General features: G+C 40.9%; 1 protein-coding gene, 1 long non-coding RNA gene and 1 other non-coding gene across 18 annotated transcripts in view; 1 reads left to right on the forward strand and 2 right to left on the reverse strand.

Annotated features, from left to right (window-relative positions):
• CORIN (corin, serine peptidase) overlaps nucleotides 1-25,012 on the reverse strand; it is a 297,345-nt gene that overhangs the window by 180,397 nt on the left and 91,936 nt on the right. For all 16 annotated transcript variants that reach the window (XR_014812391.1, XR_014812392.1, XR_014812389.1 and 13 more), the window contains 2 exons: nucleotides 24,030-24,237; nucleotides 813-994 (listed from right to left, as the gene is read on the reverse strand). Coding sequence is in view for 11 of the 16 variants with exons in the window: in XM_084971974.1 (XP_084828100.1) it covers nucleotides 813-994; nucleotides 24,030-24,237 (390 nt within the window). In the remaining 5 variants the exon portion in view is untranslated. The remainder of the gene's footprint in view (nucleotides 1-812; nucleotides 995-24,029; nucleotides 24,238-25,012) is intronic.
• On the reverse strand, nucleotides 19,002-19,107 carry LOC146400422 (U6 spliceosomal RNA). Its single transcript, XR_014813909.1, has one exon. It is a non-coding gene; the product is annotated as a U6 spliceosomal RNA (small nuclear RNA).
• Nucleotides 20,976-23,896, forward strand: LOC146400423 (uncharacterized). The gene is made up of 2 exons (XR_014812410.1): nucleotides 20,976-21,410; nucleotides 23,267-23,896. It is a non-coding gene; the product is annotated as an uncharacterized LOC146400423 (long non-coding RNA).

Here is a 25,012-nt window from a genome sequence, read left to right on the forward strand (position 1 = left end):
TCCCTCTTAAGAATACACATAACAAAATACCTTTGAGTTCTTCTATGGGAACTAAGGACCCTATCCAAGTGGAGGATGGTGGCTTCAGGCTGAGCACAAGAGTCATGGAACACTGCTCTGCTACCTCAAAACCAGCCAAACAGAAGAAAGTCTGCACACGGTGGAAGATATGGAAGACTCTGACCATCCCCCCCAAACCCCCCAAATGATCCTCCCTTTGAAATCTTTCATGGTCAAGCAGAATCTTTGTAGTTAGTTTTTGGACACGAGTCTTTCTTCTTTCCAGGTTGACAGCTTCCTGAGTAAAGCCCTCTTTCTCTTCTTCCCAGCACTTGTGTCTTAAATATTGGCATTTGAGCTGTGAGCAGCCAAACCTGAGTTGAGTAACATTAATATTCTTTTTTTTTTTTTTTGTCTTTTCTAGGGCCATACCTGCTGCACATGGAGATTCCCAGGCTAGGGGTCTAATCCAATCTGTAGCTGCCAGCCTACGCCAGAGCCACAGCAATGCCAGATCTGAGCCGAGTCTGCAACCTACACCCCAGCTCACGGCAATGCCGGATCCTTAACCCACTGAGCGAGGCCAGGGATCAAACGCACAACCTCGTGGTTCCCAGTCGGATTTGTTAACCACTGAGCCACAACAGGAACTCCACATTAATATTCTATTTCTTGATCTGGGTGCTGGTTATAAGGGTCCAGTTACTGTGTTAAAATTTTTTGAACTGTACACATTATTTGTATACTTCCTTAGATGAGCAGTATACCTCAATTAAAAACTTTTAAAAATGCAACAAAACACAGACACTTACATTGCTTTTCTTTTTCCTGCTGTGGTGAGAAGCAGATCCTGCTGATGTTGCTGCTTTCACTTTGGTTTCTAAACTGGGAGCACTTGAGGAAATCGGGCCAGGAGGCATTCACCATCCCCAGGACTGACTCACAGCCCTCTTTTGCAGCTTCACAGAAGGACCTACAGGGCAGGAGTCCATGACTAGAAGAAAAGAGAAAGGTGAAAAAATTAATGTTTTTACAGACTATTTCTCAATAAACCAAAGAAAAGTTGGCCACCAGTGCTGTAATGTTATCTTTTTGTGTGTGTGTCTTTTTTTTTGTTTGTTTAGGGCTGCACCCACAGTGTATGGAAGTTCCCAGGCTAGGGGTCGAATCACAGCTACAGCTGCCAGCCTATACCACAACCACAGCAATGCGGGATCCAAGCCACATCTGCGAGCTACACTGCAGCTCACAGCAATGCCAGATCCTTAACCCACTGATGGAGGCCAAGGATCAAACCCCCATCCTCATGGATACTAGTCAGGTTCATTACCACTAAGCCACAGCAGGAACTCCCTGCAATATTATCTTAACATATTTGTACTACAGTCATCAATGTGAATTTCCATATTCGACCCTATAATAAGGATTTCAGCCACCCTACTGTCATGATTCTAGAGGGAATAAGCTAGTTCCATAACGTATCATCTATCTCTTGTAAAAGCATTTGTCCCAAATGATTTGTTTTGAGACTTCTTATGCTAAAGTAAACTTGTCGACCCAAAAAGAGCTCTACTTAATATCAAAAAGGAGTAAATTAACGTGGAAATGAAAGCCCTCAAGTTGGGAAGGCAGAAGGAGGTCACAAAATAGGTTAATCTCATTTCTTTATCATCCCTTTGAGAAATTGAATTCTCTGAGAGGCAGAGAGAGAGAAAGCTGTTCCTTACCTCCACTGCCTCCCTGGAGAAGAAAATATTATAAAAAGAAACGAAACCTCATATAGTTATTTATCTTTTCATTTCTATGTTTTTTTGTTTGTTTGTTTGTTGTCTTTTTTGCCTTTTCTAGGACCGATCCCTTGGCATATGGAGGTTCCCAGGCTAGGGGTTGAATCAGAGCTGTAGACACTGACCTACGCCAGAGCCACAGCAATGTGGGATCCAAGCCGAGTCTGTGACCCACACCACAGCTCATGGCAACAGCGGATCCTTAACCCACTGAGCAAGGCCAGGGATTAAACCTGCAACCTCATGGTTCCTAGTCAGATTCGTGAACCACTGCGCCACGACGGGAACTCCTCATTTCTGTTATCTTCTGCAAAATAGAAAAATGCAAACAGCTCATGCTAAAGTAGTGATGACCCAGAGTTCATCTGACATGCAATCGAACACTCCTGGATCCAAGGCTCTGTGCCTGGGGACGGGTATGCTACAATGTCAAGGACACGGACTTGCTCTCTTGCAGAACCAGGTGGCTTTCTCCACGTTGCAGCTATAGTCTCTCACCCTGGCTGGTCATCTGGCAAAGGCATTTCAAAGACTTTAAGAAAACCAGGAAAGAAAATAAACATGTCAGTCAAAGCAAAGCACACACTTCACAAATGTAAGGTCCAGAAGATATCACAGAATTGCATAGTAAGAGAGCTGTAAGAAACCTTGAACCAGACCTCGTTCAAATCCTTCATTTGAGACAAGACCAGGGAAATTTTGAGACACACAGCTTCCTAATGGAAGAAGCAGGAAGAGAATTCAGATGTTTTTCTCTTTCAATTCACGCTCTGTCTACCCTCTTATATTGTCTATTCTCATATAAGGACTTAATAAGTAGGATTTAAGAGCTCCTTGATCAAACACACACATTTCCCCATTCAGATTTCTATAGATCACAGAAGCACAACGGGATGTGCCAGCCACTGAGTTTAAAATGGAACTGCTAAGAGTCTGTGAAAGAATCTTGAAACTAAAGATCTTGTCATGTATGAAAATGTATACATGATTTTGTTCCGATATAAATGCTTTTGACCTTCTTGGAAATTTGTCTTAAAACTGACAAATCTCTCAGAATCCTGATATTCACACGACTATCAACCTACGTTAATATGTAACTAAATTTGTCAGTGAAGATGTGGAAAGGGACTTTGCATTCGAAAGAATTTATTTTAGGACATAAAATATGAACTGGTCCAGGCAAGCATCTTGGTGTAAAGGAGACACTTGACTGCCATCCAGAAAATATATTAAATATTCACAGGGCTGAAATCTCTCTCTCTCTCTCTTATTTTATTATTATTATTATTTTTTTTTTTTTTTTTTGCTTTTTAGGGCCACTCCTGTGGCATATGAAAGTTCCCAGGCTAGGGGGTCAAATTGGAGCTGCAGTTGCTGGCCTACATCACAGCCACAGCAATGCCAGATGCAACCCTCATCTGCAACCTACACCATAGCTCACAGCAATGCTGGATCCTTAACCCACTGAGCAAGGCCAGGGATCAAACTCGCAACCTCATGGTTCCTCGTCGGATTCGTTAACCACTGCACCACGACGGGAACTCCAATTCAAGGAAAACTATTAACTGCTCCATTACAGGTGAGTCCTTACTTTAGGAATGTATGTGCCAAAAGCCTAACTCAAGGTTAGTTCAAAACTTAATACGCACTTTCCTAGGGGACGAATTGATAGAGATGGAGTAGACACAGGTAGTTGTAGAAGTCCTGATAACGGACCATATTTAAAGAGGGAAATTTAGGGGACACTGGGAAATCTCTGTAAGTAAATAAATTGCTCAAAAAAGCTATCAGCACAAGGCAGGTTTAATTCATTAGTGGAGCCTTGAGAATTGCCTCAGGTCACTGGGTGGGGGATGGATGAGGCCTGCAGTCATATTCAGACCAAGGGCAAGTTTGAGGACCACCCTTCTTCGGATTTGAATACACCTCACCAGATACTAAGGAGGAGCTGCTACTCCCAGAAAGGACAAGGCGAGTTTTTTCAAGCCCCACTCCCCTTGGATGATAAAATTGTAGCCCACCAGATCCTCAGGGGGGCAGAGCCTCCTTGTCTGTCTGCTTGCATCCCTCCCAAGCATCCTATCCTAATAAATCTAATTCTTGCCTATCACTTTGTCTCTCACTGAATTCCTCCTGCGTGGAGGCATAAAGAACCTGAAGCTCAGTAAGTCCAAACATCAGGCGAGTGAAAACGTGGGTTCAAATCCCAATCTGGGTTTTGGCCGTGTTTGAGTCCTGGCACGTGGATTCAAGTCCCAATGTGGGTTTAGGCTGAGCTCTAGTCCAGGCACGTAGGTTCAAATCCCAATCTGGGTTTAGGCTGGGTTCAAGTCCCAGCACATGGGTTCGAGTTCCAGTCTGGGTTTAGGCTGGGTTCGAGTCCTGGCACGTGGGTTCAAGTCCCAATCTGTATTCTGGCTAGGTTCAGGCCATTAATGCTGTTGGTTTCACAATCACATAAACAGTGCTTGGGTTCTCCCTTCACTCTGCACATTCCTAGTCAACCCTCAATGAATCGGTATTTGCCAATGAGACTAAGGAACACTAGGAAAAGGTGAAAGTATTTCTCTTTCTTTTCCAGGTGTGAGGTAGCCCACACTAAAGCTATGAAACCAGCTGGGCATGGCTTCAGCCTCCTTCCTTTGCCTCCTAGCCCCTGACCTGTGTCCCAGGGTCCTGATGCCATCCTGACCACCCCTACTCCAGCGCCCCAACAGGACAGCCACCTCCCCCAGAGCATTACCTGCTCTAAACATCTTCTTCCCATCCTACAATCAAAACTACATCCTCTAAGTGAGCTGATGGCAACCAGGCTTTCAAGAAAAGAGATGAAAATAACACAGAGTGACACATAATAATAGATGGACGCCTAACCCTCCAAGAGGTTTTGGCATCATTAGGAGATGGTTTGCTGGAGCAAAAGCATCTCTAATTGATGGGATTCCAGATGCCATTTATGGAGGGAAAAAGTCATCTAACATATCAGGATGATCACTGTGAGGCTGAGTGACCCTTGGTGCCCCACTCTCCCAAGTGGACCCTGGACCTTTCCTCGCTTCGGATCCCACGTACTATGTATTTATTTTTATCATTCCACATCTTTTCTCAGAATCTTCTCTGGTAAGAGCAATGAAGATTCATGCAGGGGCCTGGCAGACTGTTTTCATGTTCTAAAACTGAGTCTTTAACTCAGAAGCTGACTTTTTCTTTCTTTTTTTTTGGCTGCATCTATGGCCTGAGGAAGTTTCTGGGCCAGGGATCGAACCCCCGTCACTTCAGTGACAAGAGCCACAGTAATGACAACGCCAGATCCTTTCCTTGCTGAGCCACCAAGGGATTTCCATAAGCTTACTTCTTGTCATTGACTCTTACTAGAGTCATTTTCTGGAGGACAGTGTAGGCTACCCGCCCCCCCAAACCTTTCACATGGCCACTCCGCACTGTTCGATCTCAGGCCAACAGTTCACTCACACCAAAGATTCAAATTCCTCATTTGAATGTGAGGGGTGGAGTTCTTGCTGTGGCGCAATGGGATCAGCGGCATCTTGGGATCCCCAGCCTGGCGCAATGGGTTAAGGATCCAGCTGTGGCTTACGCTGCAACTGTGGCTCCCTCACATGGGAACCGTGGGGGGCCAAAAAAAAAAAAAAAAGAAAGTGAGGGGTTTGGGAGAGTTGGAGAGTTGATTTTTCATGGTTGTTTTAACACTCACACTCTGTAAATCAAAATTCACTCTTTAACATCCTGCCGCTCAGAGGAGCAGGGACAATCCCAACGGTTTTGCTAAATTTCACAAAGTAACTGGCATTCTTTTCCTGGAGACTTGTTCTGGGACTATAGAGAGACATTAAAATACCATTAGGCCTTGCATTCTAAAAATAGGGCCTAAGAAAAATGTCTAGAGTGTTTCCAAAGAGCTCTCTTAAGAGAAGCAACCACCCGAGACCTGTTGGCTTTAAATTGCCAGACCAGGCCATGTGCAATAGGGGTAGAGTATTAATAACCAGCCAGCCCTTCAAACATTGAACAAAATGAGGAGCCATTTGTTCTCACTTCGCATGAAATTCAAGTGCCTACGAGGGGCTGAAGCATTTTACTTTTCATCATGTGGAGCAGTGTGGTGAGACAGACCACACTATTTTGGAATATGAGTGCTGGTATCCAAGCAAGCAGCAGCCTGACATCTGAAAGCAGTGCCCAGTACAGGCGAGGAGTCAGGTTTGGCTATCAGAATGCTATTTTAGCAAAGGTCATTCTTTTAACTTGAGGTGTGAAGTACATTTGGTGTGTGCAAAAGTTTCTAAAAACATGTCAACCCAAGCTTGAGCAGAAAACTCTTACTTCCGCCTCTGGAGTTATTTGTCGAAACAAATGCACATAAACAAATATAAAGAATTCTAGGAGTTCCCATCATGGGGCAGTAGTTAATGAATCCGACTAGGAACCATGAGGTTGCAAGTTCGATCCCTGGCCTTGCTCGGCAGTTAAGGATCTGGTGTGCTGTGAGCTCTGGTGTAGGTTGCAGATGTGGCTCTGATCCCACGTTGCTGTTGCTGTGGTGTAGGCCGGCGGCTAAGGCTCCAATTTGACCCCTAGCCTGGGAACCTCCATATGCCATAGGGGCAGCCCTAGAAAAGGCAAAAAGATGAAAAAAAAAAAGAAAAGAATTCTACTGGACAGCAATAGTGAGGTTTTGAGATTTTCCCTAAGAAGGCTACTCTAAAACTATTTATCTACAAAAATTTGGAGATTTTATCTACACCATTTTAAGCAAATTTATCTACTGAATTTTTGGTATTTATTTACTATATATATACTACATATAGAATATATATATACACATAGAATACCTATACATTTACAGGTATTGATTTACCATATATATGTATTCTTTATTGCACCCCTTGACCAATATCTCCCCATTTCCCTCCCCCAAAAATTTACAGATTTAATCTGCAAAAAAAAGTTCTGATAAAGACATAAAAAAATAAGCTGTAGCCACCTAGTAAGGTTATACGATAGCTAATGGATTTTTAGGTTTTATTAATCACTTTTTTTTTTTTGTCTTGTTAGGGCTGCACCTACAGCATATGGAGGTTCCCAGGCTAGGGGTCTAATTAGAGCTGTAGCTACCGGCCTACGCCACAGCCACAGTAATGTGGCATCTGAGTCCCATCTTCAACCTGCACCACAGCTCATAACAACACCAGATCCTTAACCTACAGAGCAAGTCAGGGATTGAACACTTATCCTCCCAGATGCTAGTCAGGTTTGTTCTTGCTGAGCCCAACTGGAACTCCCAATCACTTTTTTTCTAATTTTTTTACTTTTTTTATCTGAGGTATAGTTGATGTCTAATATATGTTACAGTTGTACAATATAGTAATTTATAATGTTTTTGTTTTTATTCTTTTTTTCTTTTTAAGGCTGCACCTACAGCACATGGAAGTTCCTGAGCTAGGGGTCGAATTGGAGCTGCAGCAACAGCAACATGGGATCTGAGCCGCATCTGCGACCTACACCACAACTTGCAGCAATGTCAGATCCTTACCCCACTGAGTGAGACGAGGGATCGAATCTGCATCCCCATGGATACTATGTCTGGTTCTTAAATTGCTGAGCCACAATGGTAACTGCGTGATTCCCAATTTTGAAAGGTTATATTCCATTTATATTTATGATAAAAATATTTGCTATATTCCTCGTATTGTACAATATATCCCTGTAGCTAATTTTAACTAATAGCTAACTTTTTACTTTAAATTGCTTTTAGAGATTGATAGAAGTGTCATGAAAATAATACAGAAAGATTCCACATGGCCTTTATCCAGGCTCCCCAGAGCAAGCATCTTACTTAGCTATAGTATAATTATCAGTACCAGGAAGTTAACCCTGGTACAATATCTTTAACTAAAGGAAGGACTCTATTCAAATATCACCAAGATCCCCATTTAGGATCCCATGTTGCATTTAGTTGTCACTTTTCATTTCTGACAAATAATCTAACCTTTTGGTATATCAGAAAAGTTCAGGATTTAAAGCACTTTTTCTATGGGGAGAAAAAAAAGAGCTTTTGTGACAGGTGACTTGAAGATGGCCCCCGTGACCCCTCCTGCTATTAATGGTCTGTGCAATTTTTCCCCTTCCATGTGAGCTGGCCTCGTGACTAATTTACAACCAACCGAAGGTAATGGGGTGTCACTTCCATAATTAGGGTACATCAGATTGAGACCTCTCTTGTTAGCAGACTCTCTCCCCCTTGCTGGTGGTTCTGATGGAGCGAGTTGCCATATTGCATAGGCCCATGTGACAAGGGCTTGAGGTTGGCCCCTGGCCAACGGCCTGCTAGGAACTGGAGTCCTCCACCCTTAAGGAATTGAAATTCTCCCAACAATCACATGAACCTAGAAATGGATCCTTTCTGAGGCAAGCCTCCAGATAACTCCAGTCCTGGCCAACACTGTGACCGTACCCATATGACAGATCCTCCCGGATTCCAGACCCACAGAAACTGTAAGATAATTGATGTGTGTTGTTTTAAGCTACTAAATCTGTGGTAATTTGTTATGCAGCAATGGGTAACTAATACCCTTGCCTTTGACACATCACATCATTGGGAAGGGGCATGCTACTGAGTTAGACGTGTTATTCATTGATGAGGCTTATGCACTTTTTTTTTTAATTTCTAAATTGGTCTTTGTTAGGCTCCGGAGACATAGGCTCACAAAGTCAGAGTCACAGGGAGCACCCAGATCTGCATGTCAGATGTCAATGAAGAGGATGTCAATGACGGAAGGGTCTTGTAAGATAATTCACTCCTAGTTCTTCCTTTTACACTCTCAGGAAACTAACATCTAAAAAGATCTCAAAGCTAGATACTATGACTCCAATCCGTGTTCCAGAATGTCTCACCTAGCTGACCTTCTCTGACACACATGAGCCACACATCACACAGGCACATAAATCTACAATGTGCACAGGAGCATGAATTCGTCACCGCTGCTGGAAAACACAAAAATCAACAGATGGCTTGATCGCTCTGTCATGGACCAATGGCATCAGCTTCCTATGTAGCATCCTCTGGTGGCCTCAAGAGACCTCATGAGAGGTATGACTCAGGTGGGGTATAAGAGAGGAAGGAAAGGGGTTACCTTGGTTCCCAGCTTCACTAGGCATAGGGGTGGAGAACCACGCTGGTCAATGATTATATGTGTCATTATCTCCCATCAGAAGAGAAATCATGGGAGAAGCCAAAATATTTTTTGGTCACACTGATCTGAAACTCTAGAAACTACAACTATTGTCTCTTAGTTTTCATTTGCTATAGCCAATGTTATAGCCATTTCTGGCAGGAAAGAAATGACCCGCTGAAGTAGGATCACTGCAGAGTGTTTAATGAAAGGGCCACTTACGGTGGTGCCGGCAAAATTTGAAAAACTAAGCTGGGGTAGGACAGTAATGTGGGGACAGACTGCTGTTTGCCTATCCAGACTCAAGTGATGAGGGGAAGGAGCAGTTCCTGGAACCTGGAGAGATCTGGATACAGAAGGCTGCCCAAAAGGGGCTGCCCAATAGGAGCCAGAGTCTCCCACAGTGGGATGCAGTCACCCATGTAACCTGGCAAAGAAGGAACTAGGGGAGCATGACCCAACTTTACTCCCCTCCCACTCTCTGATGTCCTGGCGGTGGCCCCCATGGGCTGAGCCCCACCGGAAGCTAGAAAGTAGCCACCACGGAAACCAGCCGGCAGGAGGAATGGGCTGGAGGAAGGTGGGAAGAGGATAAAAAGAAGTGAAGGAGAAAGAGCCAGCACATGGCTGCCTGCTTCACACCTGGGGGGAGCTCAACAAATACTCGTCAGGGGACAAAATGCAGTGCTGTGAGAGTAGACGGTTCAACCATTATTAGCTTAAAATCTGGTAGGAGTGTTTACACCACAGAAATCAGCAAATGCTACAAATCACAGTTTTGTTTTGTATTTCAGGGAGCCAGCTAACTAGCAGACCACTGGATGGAAATATAAATCATGTCATCTCCTCTAGAAGGAAAGCTGCTTTTTATCTCCACTGAAAGGAAAATTACGGTCATGCACTTGAAAAAGATTAAGACATTATGTCAATATTAACTCATTATCTCCCAAACCACCAGGTCTCCTTTGAGATACTTCGTTGGTTTATGATACCATCCACCCAAGTCCTCAAGCCCCAAAATCTTGGCTTCACTTTCAACCTCACCATTCATATACAATTAATTACTAAGTCCTGCTCATTTACCTCTCCAAAGCTCCCTCAAATCCCTTTTTCTCTGCCTATTTTATGGTCTTGTAAAATTAAACTAGCTGTCATTTCCTTGATATATTATAAATTTAGGCTGTTACTTTACCTGAAATGTCCTTTTTGCCCCACCTCGTCTACCTGGCAAACTTCTGTTTATCCTCTGAAACCCCATTCAGCAGTTACTTCCTCTCCAGGCGCAGGCTTCCTGTTTCCCCAACTCCTTGTAAAGGGATCACGCTGGACAGTAATCTAACTGTTTTCATGTCTGGTCCCCTACTATGCCAAATCCTTCAAAGGCAGACCTGTGTTATTTATTTATCCCAGCATCAAACTCTGTGTCTGGCACACTGTAGGGGCCAATAAGCATTGCTAAATGAAAAAAACAAACAAACATAATTTTCCTTACATCCTTGTTGAATAAACTGAAGTCAGAAGCTGAAAGGGGGGTCCCAAGCTCCACGTGTGCCTGCAAAGACCCTCCGCCCCACCCCTATGTCTCCCCCCAACACTCACGGCCTTGTCAACAGTGTCTGCTTGCAGATTCCATCACGTCCTCTCTCCCATTTAGGGCAGGTACCACCAGACACTTGGGAGGTCCAGGTCTCCCTCACTTCCTGGATTCTTACATCTTCATGGATCAAACGTAATCTTCTTGGTGAGGTTTTCCTGAATGACACTTTCCTTAAAATTGAACACCTTGCCTATTTTGCCCCAAAGCTGTCCCAAAGCTTTCCACTTTTGGAGTTCGCACTGTGGCTCCGTGGGTTAAGGACCCAATATTGTGTCTGTGAAGATGCAGGTTCAATCCTGGCCTCAGTAAGCGAGCGGTTAAAGGATCCTGTATCACCATGGCTGTGGTGCAGGCCTCAGCTGCAGCTCTGATTCAACCCCTGGCCCGAGAACTTCCATATGCCATAAAATAAAAAAATAAAAAAATAAAGCTTTCCAGTTCTTCTTGGATTTTTTTCTATTGCATTTATTACTATCTGATACATTATTATTATTAAATTAAAAAACCTATTTGCTTATTGCCTTAAGCGATAAAAATAAAAATTAAAAAAGCAAAGGTGCAGCCATAAAAAAATATAAAAGACGAAGCTTTCCACTTCTCGGATTTTTTTTTTTTTTTTTTTGCATTGCATGTATCACTACCTGATAAACTATTATTTATTATTAAAATTTAAAAAAATCTATTTTCTTATTGTCTGTGTCTCTCCAATAATGAGTTAATATTGACAAAGTCAGATTCTTGTCTATATTGCTTGCTGCTGTATCCTCAGTGTGTATGGTAGGCACTCCATAAATATTAGTGTGAGAAAGAAAAGAATCACATGCACAGGATCATTTGGTGGCCTGCTTGGAACAAAGCTGTCAGCAGCAAAATTTGGAGCAGAACCATTGCTACCTCCCAACTTAATGGTTGGTACAAGAACTTGCCCAGTCCCTGCTCACGTGATCCGCTCCCTATCAGGTCAGCGAATTCTACACTGTTGAGTCTTGAAATAATTACCATGTAAGATGAAAGTGTCTGGAAAACAGCTATGGATGCAAACCCTACAGATTAAGTGTCTTGCTTATATGCCAATCGAAGATGTCACCCTTAAAATAGAGAAACTTGAGGAAATACCAACAGATAAACAAAAGGAGCTTGAATTAAGAGGAGCGTGAATCACGTAAACCACATAACCACCCCCTAAAACAGAATATAAAATTCCATACCCTTCTACCCAGCATGGTCCTGATTCTCATTAATACTTGGCATACTTACCAGGGCTCATGGGAGAGAGGATTAACAAATCGCAAAAGAAACTTGCAATTGTTAAATTATTTTTCACAGCTGTTTTGATTTTTTGCACATCATGAAATGATGCCTTAAATACAGATCTTTGAATGCACTGAATCACTAGCATTAAATCTCCATTCTAGTCACAGCCACATAATACCCATGAATTACTAAGGAGAAAAATCAACAAACTACTCCACTGAGCTTGATGAAATATGTGTACTTGACACTGTCAGTGATCTGACAAGGCATTTTCAGAGATTTGAGCTGTCCCGTGGCCTGATTCTCCAGCTTTATATCTTTGTAAAATAAAATGAATTACCCGATTGTGTCTTACCCACACTTGGAGTCATTCTGGCACACAAAATGGAACTTTATTTATCATGTGATATTTTATGTATAATGTCAAAAAGCATAGATCACCCTTGTTGCCTGAGGTTGATAAGGGAACTGTGATATGGTAGTCAGTATAGGTGCAGCTAAAAAGACTCCTGTTTTCAAGTTCACAGATAAAATCAGGGAAGGCAATGACTTTCTTTCTTTCCTTTTTTTTTTTTTTTTGTTGTTGTTGTTGTCTTTTTTGCTATTTCTTGGGCTGTTCCCGCAGCATATGGAAGTTCCCAGGCTAGGGGTCTAATCGGAGCAACGTGGGATCTGAGCCTCATCTGCAACCTACACCACAGCTCATGGCAACACCAGAACCTTAACCCACTGAGCAAGGCCAGGGATCGAACCCACAACCTCATGGTTCCTAGTCGGATTTGCCAACCACTGACCCACGACGGGAACTCCTTTCCTTTTTTAAAGGGCCACACAGGCGACATATGTAAGTTCCCAGTCTAGAGGTTGAATCAGAGCTGCAGCTGCCGGCCTACACCACAGCCACAGCAACACGGGATCCAAGGTGCGTCTGTAACCTATACCACAGCTCATAGCAATGCTGGATCCTTAAACCACTGAGCAAGGCCAGGGATTGAACCCGCAACCTCGTGGTTCCTAGTCGAATTCGTTAACCACTGCACCACAACGGGAACTCCCCCTTATGGATTTTAGAAGAGTTCGTTTCTGCTGAGCCATGATGGGAACTCCAGAAGTGGGGTTCAAACCCACAAGGATATAAGTCCATTGGATCTTAGGTCCAACACCGTAAACCACGTGGCCCTTCTGGTACCTAAATGACTTTCTGAATATTTAGTTGATAAAACACAAGGCCTATCTTTTTTTCTTTGACTGCTGACCTATATAAAACTTTTAAAAAGATAATTATGAAAAATTTCAACTCTGTAGTATTTCCATTTATTCCTAAGTGTGACCCAATTAGAGTTCTTGGGACATAGATAAAATCTTTAATAAATAAATTAGCAGTATGCAATTATTCTCTACTTAGAAAATTTCAACTTTCTAATTATGCTATTTATAATACTAATGCTTATTTTATATAATTTCAACTTTCTAATAATGCTATTTATAATGTTAATGCTTATTTTATATAATTTATGAATTCTCTAAAAACTGTCATAAGTCATATTTTACAACTGGCTTTTAAGATTATTTCAAGGTTGCATTTAAATAGGAGTGTCACATGCTCTCTTATAAAATAACATCTTTAAGAATATAGTAAGCTGGAGTTCCCCCTGTGGTGCAGTGGGTTAAGAATCTGACTGCAGCAGCTGGGGTCACTGTGGAGGGGCAGGTTCAATCCCCAACTTGGTACAGTGGGTTAAAAAGGGCCGGCATTGCCCCAACTGTGGCCTATTGTGACTCAGATTTGATCCCTGGCCTAGCAATTTCCATATGCCAAGGGTACAGCCATTAAAAAAAAAAATACAGTGAGTCTTGGGAGTTCCCTGGTGGTCTAGTGGTTAGGATTTGGTGCTTTTATTACTGTGGTCCAGGTTCAATCCCTGGTCTGGGAACTAAGATCCCACATCAAGCCACTGCATGTCTTGGCCAAAATATAAATACAGTAAGCCTTCTAAAATTACATTGTAAGCAAATATCCATTCATGATAAAAACTCCTACTAAAGGGGATATAGAGGGAACATACCTTAACATAATAAAAGCCATTTATGACAAACCCACAGCCAATATAATACTCAATGGAGAAAAGCTGAAAGCCTTCCCATTAAAAGCTGAAACAAGACAAGGATGCCCACTCTTACCACTTTTATTCAACATAATATTGGAAGTTCTAGCCACAGCAGTCAGACAAACAAAAGAAAAGGTAGAAGAGAAGAGGTAAAATTGTTACTCTATGCAGATGACATGATATATAGAAAACCCTAAGGACTCCACATGAAAACTACTTGAACTGATCAACAAATTCAGCAAAGCAGCAGGATACAAGATTAACATTCAGAAATCAGTTGCATCTCTATATATTAACAATTAAATATTAGAAAAGGAATATAAAAATACAGTACTTTTTAAAGTGCACCTCCAAAAATTAAATACCCAGGAATAAACCTGACCAAAGAGGTAAAAGACTTATATGCTGAGAACTATAAAATATTAATCAACGAAATTAAAGAGGATTCAAAGAAATGGAAAGATATTCCATGCTTCTGGGTTGGAAGAATTAATATCGTAAAAATGGCCATACTACCCAAAGCAATCTACAGATTCAGTGCAATCTATATCAAATTACCCATGACATTTTCACAGAACTACAACAAACAATCCAAAAATTTATATGGAGCCATAAAAGACCCAGAACTGCCAAAGCAATCCCTATGAACAAAAGCCAAGCAGAAGCCATAATTCTCCCAGACTTCAGGAAACACTACAAAGCCACAGTAATCAAGACAGTGTGGTACTGGTACCAAAACACAAGTAGAGACCGATGAAACAGAACAGAGAACCAAGAAATAAACCCAAACACCTATGGTCAATTAATCTTCAACAAAGGAGGCAAGAATATAAAATGGGGAAAAGACAGTCTTTTCAGCAGTGACACTGGGAAATTGGACAGTGGCATGTAAATCAATGAAACTGTAACACATCCTCACACCATGCACAAAAATAAACTCAAAATGGCTTAAAGACTTGACAAGACACCATCAAACTCCTAGAAGAGAACATAAGCAAAACATTCTCTGACATCAACCTTACAAATGTTTTCTTAGGTCAGTCTCCCAAGGCAACACAAATTAAAGCAAAAATAAACAAACGGGACCTAATCAAATGGACAAGCTTTTTCACAGCAAAGAAAACCATAAAAAAAAACCAAAAAGACAACTTACAGAATGGGAGAAAAGAGTTTCAAATGATGCAACTGACAATGGCGTGATTTCTAAACATACAAACAACTTATACAACTCAACAGCAAAAAAACCAACAACCCAATTGAAAAATGGGCAAAAGACTTGAATAGACATTTCTCCAAAGAAGTTATACAGATGGCCAACAAACACATGAAAAAATGCTCAACATCATTGATTATTAGAAAGATGCAAATCAAAACTACTATGAGATACCACCTCACACCAGTCAGAATGGCCATCATTAACAAGTCCACGTGTAACAAATGCTGCAGAGGGTATGGAGAAAAGGGAACCCTTCCACACTGTTGGTGGGAATGTAAATTGGTACAACCACTATGGAAAACAGTATGGGGGTACCTCAGAAAACTAAGTATAGAACTACCATATGACACAGTAATCCCACTCTTGGGCATGTATCTAAACAAAACTTTCCTTGAAAGAGACACATGCACCTGCATGTTCATTGCAGCACTATTCACAATAGCCAAGACATAGAAACAACCTAAATGTCCATTGAGAGATGACTGGATTAAGAAGATGTGGTACATATACACAATGGAATACTACTCAGCTGTAAAAAAGAACAAAATAATGCCATCTGCAGCAACATGGATGGAACTAGAGACTTTCATACTAAGTGAAGTAAGTCAGAAAGAGAAAGACAAAAACCATATGATAGCACTTATATCTGGAATCTAATATATGGCACAAATGAATTTTTCTACAGAAAACAAACTCATGGACTTGGAGAATAGAGTTGTGGTTGCCAAGGGGGAGGGGAAGGGAGAGGGGTGGACTGGGAAGCTGAGATTAATAGAGGCAAACTATTGCCTTTGGAATGGATAAGCAATGAGATCCTGCTGTATAGCACTGGAAACTATATCTAGTCACTTATGATGGAGCTTGATGGAGGACAGTATGAGAAAAAGAATATGTATCTGTGACTGGGTCACTTTGATGTACAGTAGAAAATTGGCAGAACACTAAGCCAACTATAATGGAAAAAATAAAAATCATTTTTAAAAAATAAAAATAAAATTACATTATAAGTAGACAAATTTGTTGCTTTCTTACTAAGATTATCAGTAAAATTCAACTCAAAAATGGTGTAATATAATGGTGTGCAGTAACGGAAATTTTCAGTAAAAATCGGATAGAGGGGAAAAGGCTTTGAAATTCTGATACAGCAAATATTTTTGAAAAATTATTCCTATATCAACTTTGGCGCCATCTCAGTAGTCTGGCTGTCTTTAGTAACTTGATGGGATTGAAGCAGCAAAACCCTGTCATCTGTGTATTTGAAGTGGTAGGGAAATTTTATTGTAACTTCAAATAAAGGGAACTAGAGTATAGGCTCATTTTTCTAGGGAACTCTGCTGCTGTGAAAAGCAAGCCTAGGGCATTTATACGAAGTGGACAAACTGTGCCTTCCCAAAAGGAAATTTTCAATATCGACTGTTTCTGTTAACATTGTTTTCTTGCTCTCTAGTGGCTGAAATATAGGCCTAGAACGTTTTTTTACCTACCAGGATTTTAGCAAAAACAAAAGCTTAAAATATGAACCCGAAGCAACTAGAAGGCAGCAACATAGCAGAATTCCAATCTCGATTTCAGAAGCACAACACAGAATTCAATGTATAAAGAAGGCTGATGGGGGCCAGATATTAATACCTAGAGTCAAAAATTCTCTTTTCTACCATGAACCCTTCAACTCTGAGCAAGTTTATTTTAGCTGGCTGTTCTGCCAACTGAAATTCCCTCAGAAGGAAGCAAAACCATCTCTGGGAATATCATCCAACTCAATTTAAAACTGTAATTCATTTAATACACATACAGAATTTGATTTATGCATGAATTTTCAGGAGCGTATCAATTGTACAAAGCAACACACAACTACTATCAACACATTTTGAACTCACATTTACCTAGACATTCAGAAGAGCTCACTAATGGAAGTGAGTTTACTTACTGATCCCTTCTGTCCAACAAATGTTTACTGAGCACCTACTATGTGTTGAGTACACTCTAAACATTAAACATACAACAATGTACAAAGTCAATGGGTCCTCTGCCATTGTGGAGTTTATCAAGACAGACAAGCAAAAAGGGACATAGCTATGCTGCAGAGAAAGATAACAGAACTACGGAGGATGATCAGAGAAGATTTCTCTGTGGAGATGTCTTGAGCAGAGGGCATAGTTCAAGGGGATAAATCCATTCAGGCAAAGAGAAGAGCATGTATCAAGGAAGCTGGGAAAGGTCGTCATTTTTGAGAAAGTTCAGTGCAGCTGTGGCAGGATTGATGACCCCAGCGAGCCAAGGAAGGCTTCAAAAGCCATGGCAAGGGGAGTTCCCGTTGTGGCTCAGTAGTAATGAGCCCAGCTAGTATCCACGAGGATGCAGGTTTGATCCCTGGCCTTGCTCAGTGGGTTAGGGATCTGGTGTTGCCATGAGCTGTGGTGTACGTTGCAGATGTGGCTCAGATCTGGCATTGCTGTGGCTGTGGCGTAGGGCAGTAGCTGCAGCTCCAATTAACCCCTAGCCTGGGAACTTCCATATGCCACCCCACATATGGCCCTAAAAAAAAAGTGAGAAAAAAAAAAAAGCCATGGCAAGGTGTTCAGCTCATAATCTAATTCTAATGGAACATCCTTGAAAGAGTAGAGACAAGGGAGTAACATCATCTATTTTATGCTTTTATTTTTTCCTCTTCTAGTTTTATTTAGATATAATTGCCATATAGGACTGTATAAGTTTAGGGTATACGGTATGAGGATTACCACAGTAGGGCTAGTGATTATCTATCATCTCATAGAGATACAAAATTAAAGACAGAAAAAATATTTTTTCCTTATGATGAGAACTGTTGGGATTTACTCTCAATAACTTTCATATATAACATACAACAGTGCTAATTGTGTTTTTAAATCATTACTTTGGCAGATAAGTAGAAAATGGATTAGTAGATGAAAAGAATGAGAAAAACATGCAAGTCTTGTATTTCTCTCTCTCTCTCCCTCTTTTTTTTTTTTTTTTTTTTTCTCCCAGCCACCCTTGCGGCAATGGAGGTTCCTGGGTCAGACATGAAATCCTTGCTGCAGCTGAAGCAAAACCAGATCTTCAACCCACTGTACCACAAGGGGTAACATTAATCTTGTATCTCTGAAAGATATGATATAGTTTATACTTTCTCAGAAACTCACATGTCTTCTTTGACCCCCATATCAATAAAAGTACTATTTATATTTAATAACACTATGTATAGAGAGGTTGCCATGTGCTAGAGAGTATAGAGCATGTATGAGCCATTTATGTAAATCATTCTGTTCAATACAAACAAACACTATGAAGTGGATATTATCATCTTCATGAAACCGATGAGGAAACTGAAGGTCAGGAGGGCTAAATAAGTGCCCCAGGTCTGATAACTGGCAATTAGCAGAGCTATGGTTTGAATCAGATTTCACCTGCCCCCAAACCTACAAGTGCATTCTCTGTATTTGCCAGATTAAACTGTCTAATCGCCAGTGAACATAGCGATTTGGGGAAAAGAATAGTGCTTTTGAAGAAGTACATTGGAGGACTTGACCCCTTCCTCAATCCTTTAGGGATTAAGTACATGACAGAACACTGTCCTATAGTTTCCACGTTTGAGATACAATCTTTCATCTCTAGTCACTCAGCTAGATAAAGAATTTTTTTCAGATTATTTTTGACTAAAATGTGGATAACAGGACCTGATCTATCTCATATTTTTTTGGATGAGTTCAATTAGGTCTAGCATGAAAAATACTGACCCCTACACAGATGTATTAGCTAAACCTTGATCGGAACATGTTGATCTGGGTATCGTGCTGAATGCTTTATCTGAGTTATCTTAATCAAACATCAAAAAATATGGAACACTTCACAAATGTGCCTGTCATCCTTGCACAGGGGCCATGCTAATCTTGGCTGTATCATTCCTATGTGGTACATGTGCTGCCGAAGCAAGCACTAGATTAAGAACTTGTATTTCACTTCCACAGATGTCAAGAATATCTGCTAAGGACTGAGTGGCAAATCAACACTCCAGAGGAAAAAATCGATAGCAAACATACCCAATTTTTAATGTTAAGAATTTAATTCATGAGCACAGTTTCTCAGCAAAGTATTAGAAGATGTGAGTGGCGTGATGACAATCAGCTGGATCTCCTGGGTATCTTCCAGAAGCAAGGCCAAGGCTGGACCGTCCAGGCCAGCTAAACCCCCTTCAGCTTTGAGGAGGTTACAGGCCTATTCTTTCAGCCCAGTGGGAAAGAGTGATAGTTACTTATCAATACCATGGGGCACAAAACCCGCTTCCTCCTCCAATCATAGAGGCTTTAAGTGTATTAAAGTCATCCAGAAACACCTGTTACTCTCCTGGCCTAGGAACTGCTCATTTTTCTACCTCCTTGCTGGTATTTTTAAGCTATTCCTTCTAATCCACATATTTTTTAAGGCTACCTAAATTATCAGCTAAATCTCTATATTTAAGATATATTTCACTGAATCCATATAAATTATACTCCATTTTAATGATCCTATGTTATAGTCCATGATACACATATTTATTTTTTAATACATGAAACCATTAATGAAACTGTTTAAACAGTTAAAGCTCATTGCTATATAGTATAGTTGAGATCTGAGATTTCAAAAGAATGAGCTAAAAACTATACTATATTTACATCCCACTAGATCTTTCGAAATTAATTTCTAATTGTTATTAAGTAGCTATTTTCTCTGGGCTGGAATTTAAGCAATTCTCCATTATTTGATTGGTAGGGAATATTATTAGTGAAATGGATGATCCAAAATGTAAAACATAAGAAAAATGTTTGACTTCAGAATTATTTTCTACAATACATTTTACATTTCAGAACTTATTTTGCTACATTAAATTCAGCTTGCAGATCTCATGCACACACTAAATGACAGCAGGAGGCACTGGCCTAAAAGTAAAATTATAAAATATAATAATAAATGAAATAAGTAGGATAAGTCCCCAAAGGATACCTGAAAATTGACTATAAATTATTACCCATTATAATAGAAAATAGAAAAGTCTCATAGGAGAGCATTTCTCAGGATGAACCAGGTCAGGAGAAAAACAAATTTTACCTAAAGGTGCCCTGAAGACTATGAGCAGCTTAACTAGAATTTTACAACTGATTTTCCTTGAGAATAAAGATTGAATTATAGTAAGAAGCATGATCAAAATGACTTAAAGAGTCTCTTGGAGGCTGAATGCACTCTTTTTCAATGTCTTATATATGCATATACAAGTCCATAGAGAAATTAAAGCAAGGAGGTGTAAGTGAAATTGTTTGAAATGTTGGAGAAATGGAATCCAATTCCAGCAGCCTTCAGTAGTCTACCTAAATCTTCTTCCTTCCTCTCATTCTCTCTTTCTCCCTGTGCCCCCCCCCCCTTCTTTCTTTCATTTTGTTTTGGTTTTTTTGAGTGTTTTGGTGTGGCATACTGAAGTTCCCAAGCCAGGGACCAAACCCACAACCACAGCAGTAACAACGCCAGATCCTTAACCCACTGAGCCACCAAGGAACCCCTACCTGATTTTCTTTTAGCCCACATAGTATCCTAAATATGTTTTGCAATCCTTCAATATTTAGTATACATTTTTTTTGCAATCCTTCAATATATAGCAGATGTTAGAAATACTCTGTGTTCTCAATGTCATCAGCACTGCCTCTCCTTCTCAATCCCTTGACAGCTCTTGTGGAACTGACATGCATTGAGTTCTTCATAAAAGCCAGGCACTGTTCCACACTCTCTCTATCATTCAATCCTCACGTGAACTTTGCAACCCACAACTATTATCTCGATTTTGCAGATGAGTGGGCTGAGGCATGTGGCCCCAGAGACCTTATTCTCAGCCACTGTAGTGAGTTGAATGCTGGCCCACAAAAGATCTATCCATGTCCGAACCTTGGGAACCTGTCTGTGAATGAGACCTTATTTGGAAAAGAAGGTCTTTATGGATATAACTAAGTTAAAGACCTTAAGATGAGATCAACATGAGCCCTCTTGGGTGGGCTCTAAATCCTGTGCCAAGTGTCCTCACAAGAGCAGACACAGACACACACAGGAGAAGGGAACATGAAGATGGAGGCAGAGACGGGAGTGACGTGGCCACACGTCAAGGAATATTGACAACCACTGGAAGCTTGCAAAGAAAGGAAAGGAGCTCTCTCCCTCCTGGGAACCCTCAGGGGGAGCGCAACCCCGCCAGACTTGGGACCTCTAGCATCTGGAATCGTAAGAGAATAACTTTCTATTTAAGCCACCTGTCTTGTGGTTAATTTGTTACAGAAGCCCTAGAAAATGAAGATAACTAAATGGTTATTATGCCACCATTCTAGGAACATAAAGGGCCTCTCTAGGACCATCTCAGAGTTTGACTCATGGGAAAGACCTTACAAAGGTCCTCTCTTTACCTTGAAAGGGCCCTCTGTCAATGATGCTTCAGGGGCAACACTTTCCTGAACGCTGTGTCTGTTAATAGTGCTTTACTCACTTCTACAACTCAGAATCTATTGTTTTTCTTCTACTCAGTTTTTATTTTATGGCAATCTGGGCTTTTTCCAGTCAAAATAATAAATGCCTTTGTTCTGTTCAAAGCACATTTTCAGCGTTAACTTCGTACAGATAACATGGAACCTCTTTGCACTTAGAAATGCAATTCATTACTGCTCTGAAAACTAACATTTTAATTCAGAAACTAATCGATGTTATGTATGATTATATACTAAACACATGCTTTGAAATGTTTTTAAATGTATACTTAGTATTTCAAATACTCAATATACTTTTCAGTTATTTACTCTAAAACTATTTCAATATAACATAATATTGAGGAGTTCCCATCGTGGCACAGCAGAAACAAATCCGACCAGAAACCGTGAGGTTGCAGGTTCGATCCCTGGCCTCGCTCAGTGGGTGAAGGATCCCGCATTGCTGTGGCTGTGGTGTAGGCCAGCAGCTGTAGCTCCAATGAGACCCCTAGCCTGGGAACCTCCATATGCCTTGGGTGTGGCCCTATAAAGACAAAATAATAATAATAATATTGAACTTACACAATTTCAACATTATATTCTACTGAGATGGTATTTCAACCTAATATTAAAATAATATTATTTCAATAAGAGGGGAAGGTGGTCAAAAGGTACAAACATCTAGGTATAAAATAAATGTCAGGGGGACATATCATACAGTATAGTGACTATAGTTAATAATACCATACTGCATAATTGAAAGGGGCTTAGAGAGGAGATTTTAAAGTTCTCATAAGAAAAACAACTGTAACTATGTGTGGTGATAAACATTAACTAGAATCATTGTGGTGATCATGTCACAGCATACACTGAATTTTTAGGTTGTATACCTGGAACAAATATAATGCTATATGTCAATTGTATCTCAATATTTTAAAAACAAAATGAGCTTACAAGACGCATATACAAGCACATTCACTCACATTATCTCCCCCATTGCCCCCCAAAAGAAAATTTTTTCTAATCCTATTTGACATTGGGTTAGACAGGCTATTTTCTGCTCTGTAGCCACCCTTCATTCACCCCCTCTCTCCACTCTGTGCTCCAGCGTTGACGATAGGAACTAGTCAGCGTCTCCCCCACACCCTATTTATTTGATTTTTTATTTTTTTGCTTTTCAGGGCCGCACCCACAGCAAATGGAGGTTCCCAGGCTAGAGGGCCAATTGTAGCTACAGCTGCTGGCCTAGCCACAGTCACAGCAACAGAGGATCCCAATCACATTTGCTACCTACGCCACAGCTCATGGCAACGCCAGATCCTTAACCCACTGAGCGAGGACAGGGATCAAACCCACAACCTCTTGGTTCCTAGTTGGATTCGTTTCCACTGCACCATAACAGGAACTCCATCCACGCCCAATTTAGATGAGGCGACTCAGGGCTTCTGAGCAGATGATACTGGGATGAGATTTGGGATCTCATCCATTCGCACTCATATCAATTGCTTACCCTTTGCCCACTGGTCCTGGCTGAGTTCCATTGGTGGGAGGCCCTAGCAGAGGGGTGAGTGGGAGGAGAGTGAGGTCAGCGTGTTTATTCCTTTCTCTTTCTCCCTGCAGGACTAAAAGGCTGCCAGTGGCTGTGTGTCTCTGTCTTGGATCATAGCACGTGGCTGGCTGCCCTTCAGGTCTTGAGTGGTGGAACTGCGTCCCCCTCTCCTGAGACCACGGTGGCTCTCATCACTTGTTCTCTTGGCCCTGCCCACACCTCCACAAATTGTGTCTTGAATAAACTCTTCACCTGCCCTTTGAGAGTGCTGTCTTATGCCAGACCTCCACCAAAACATCTATTAAGTGTCCCAGCTAATGGCCTCCATCTAACATCCTGAATAATTTCTCCCCACAAATAAAATTATTCTAGGTTTTCCAAAACTGTCTACATTTAAAGAATTACAACTGGAGTTCCCATGGTGGCACAGTGGTAATGAACCCAAGTAGTATCTATGAGGACATGGGTTCAATCCCTGGCCTTGCTCAGTGGGTTAAGGATCTGGTGTTGCACTGAGCTGTGGTGTAGATCTAAGATGTGACTCAGATCTGGCATTGCTGTGGCTGTGGGGTAGGCCAGCAGCTGCAGCTCCGACTGAACCCCTAGCCTGGGAACTTCCATATGCTGCGGGTATGGCTCTAAAAAGACAAAATAATAGTAATAATAATAATAATAATAATAAAAGAATTACAGCTGGCTAAGACTGGTGTGGGATTTTTTTTTTTCTCCTTTAACAGCAAAGAAAGCAAAAGGGGATAGTGTGGGATAATTTTGTCCCTGTGACATTGCTGCTACCACTGACCGTTATCACTGTATGTTTTAGTTGCAAAATACCTGTCATCACCATCACCGACGCACTTGGGAAAGGCAAGACTGCAGCCAAAAAGCAAGATATGTTGATAGCAGCCGAGGCGATGGAGATACGTGAAGAACTTGAGGAACTTCTCTATTTCCATGCTTTTGACAAGTGGGAAGAGAGGTATCAGCGTGGTGTTGTAGGGCAGCATCTGACACTGGCTGTGGGTGATGTTCACGCAGGCACCTGAGAAGCCAAGGTGATTACATTGACATATCAGAATGATGTGTTTACAAACTCGTTTGATATGACAGACTAACATGTTCATGATAAAATATATTACAGATGATTATAATCAGACACACACATACAAAGCAGTGTTATTTACAATTGCCAAGATATGGAAGCAACCTAAGTGTCCAACAGATGACTGGATAAGGAAGATGTGCTATATATATATACACAATGGAATATTACTCAGTCATAAAAAGAATGAAATTTTTTGCCATGTGCAGCAACATGAATGGACTTGGAGGGTATTATGCTAAGTGAAATAAGTCAAGAGAAAGACAAATACTATATATCACAATATGTGGAATCCAAAAAATACAACAGACTAGTGACTATAACAAAAAAGAAGCAGAGTCACAGACACAGAGAACAAATTAGTGGTTACTCGTGGGGGAGGGAGAGATATAAGCATGAGGGGGTGGGAAGTACAAACTACTGGATATAAGATGGGCTACAAAACAAGGAATAGAGCCAATAATTTTGTAATAACTGTAATTGGAGTGTAACCTTTAAAAACTATATAAAATTTTTTTTTAATTTTTAAAAAGCAAAACAGTGTGCGTGTGTGTGTATGTGTGAGAGAGAGAGAGATTATTAAATCAAGGTGCTAATATTCACAAAGGGCTACTGGACAAATGTATGGAAAATATACTCTCACATCTAGCCAGTGGACAATCACTGTTCTGGATCATAGCTGGGCAGGGTCATACATATCCAAAAATATTTTAAA

This window comes from Sus scrofa, chromosome 8 (genome assembly GCF_054392235.1).
Source record: "Sus scrofa isolate SSC_HxYL_T2T_F1_AM1 chromosome 8, Sscrofa_HxYL_maternal_Yorkshire_Landrace_v2.0, whole genome shotgun sequence".
Classification (NCBI taxonomy): Eukaryota; Metazoa; Chordata; class Mammalia; order Artiodactyla; family Suidae; genus Sus; species Sus scrofa.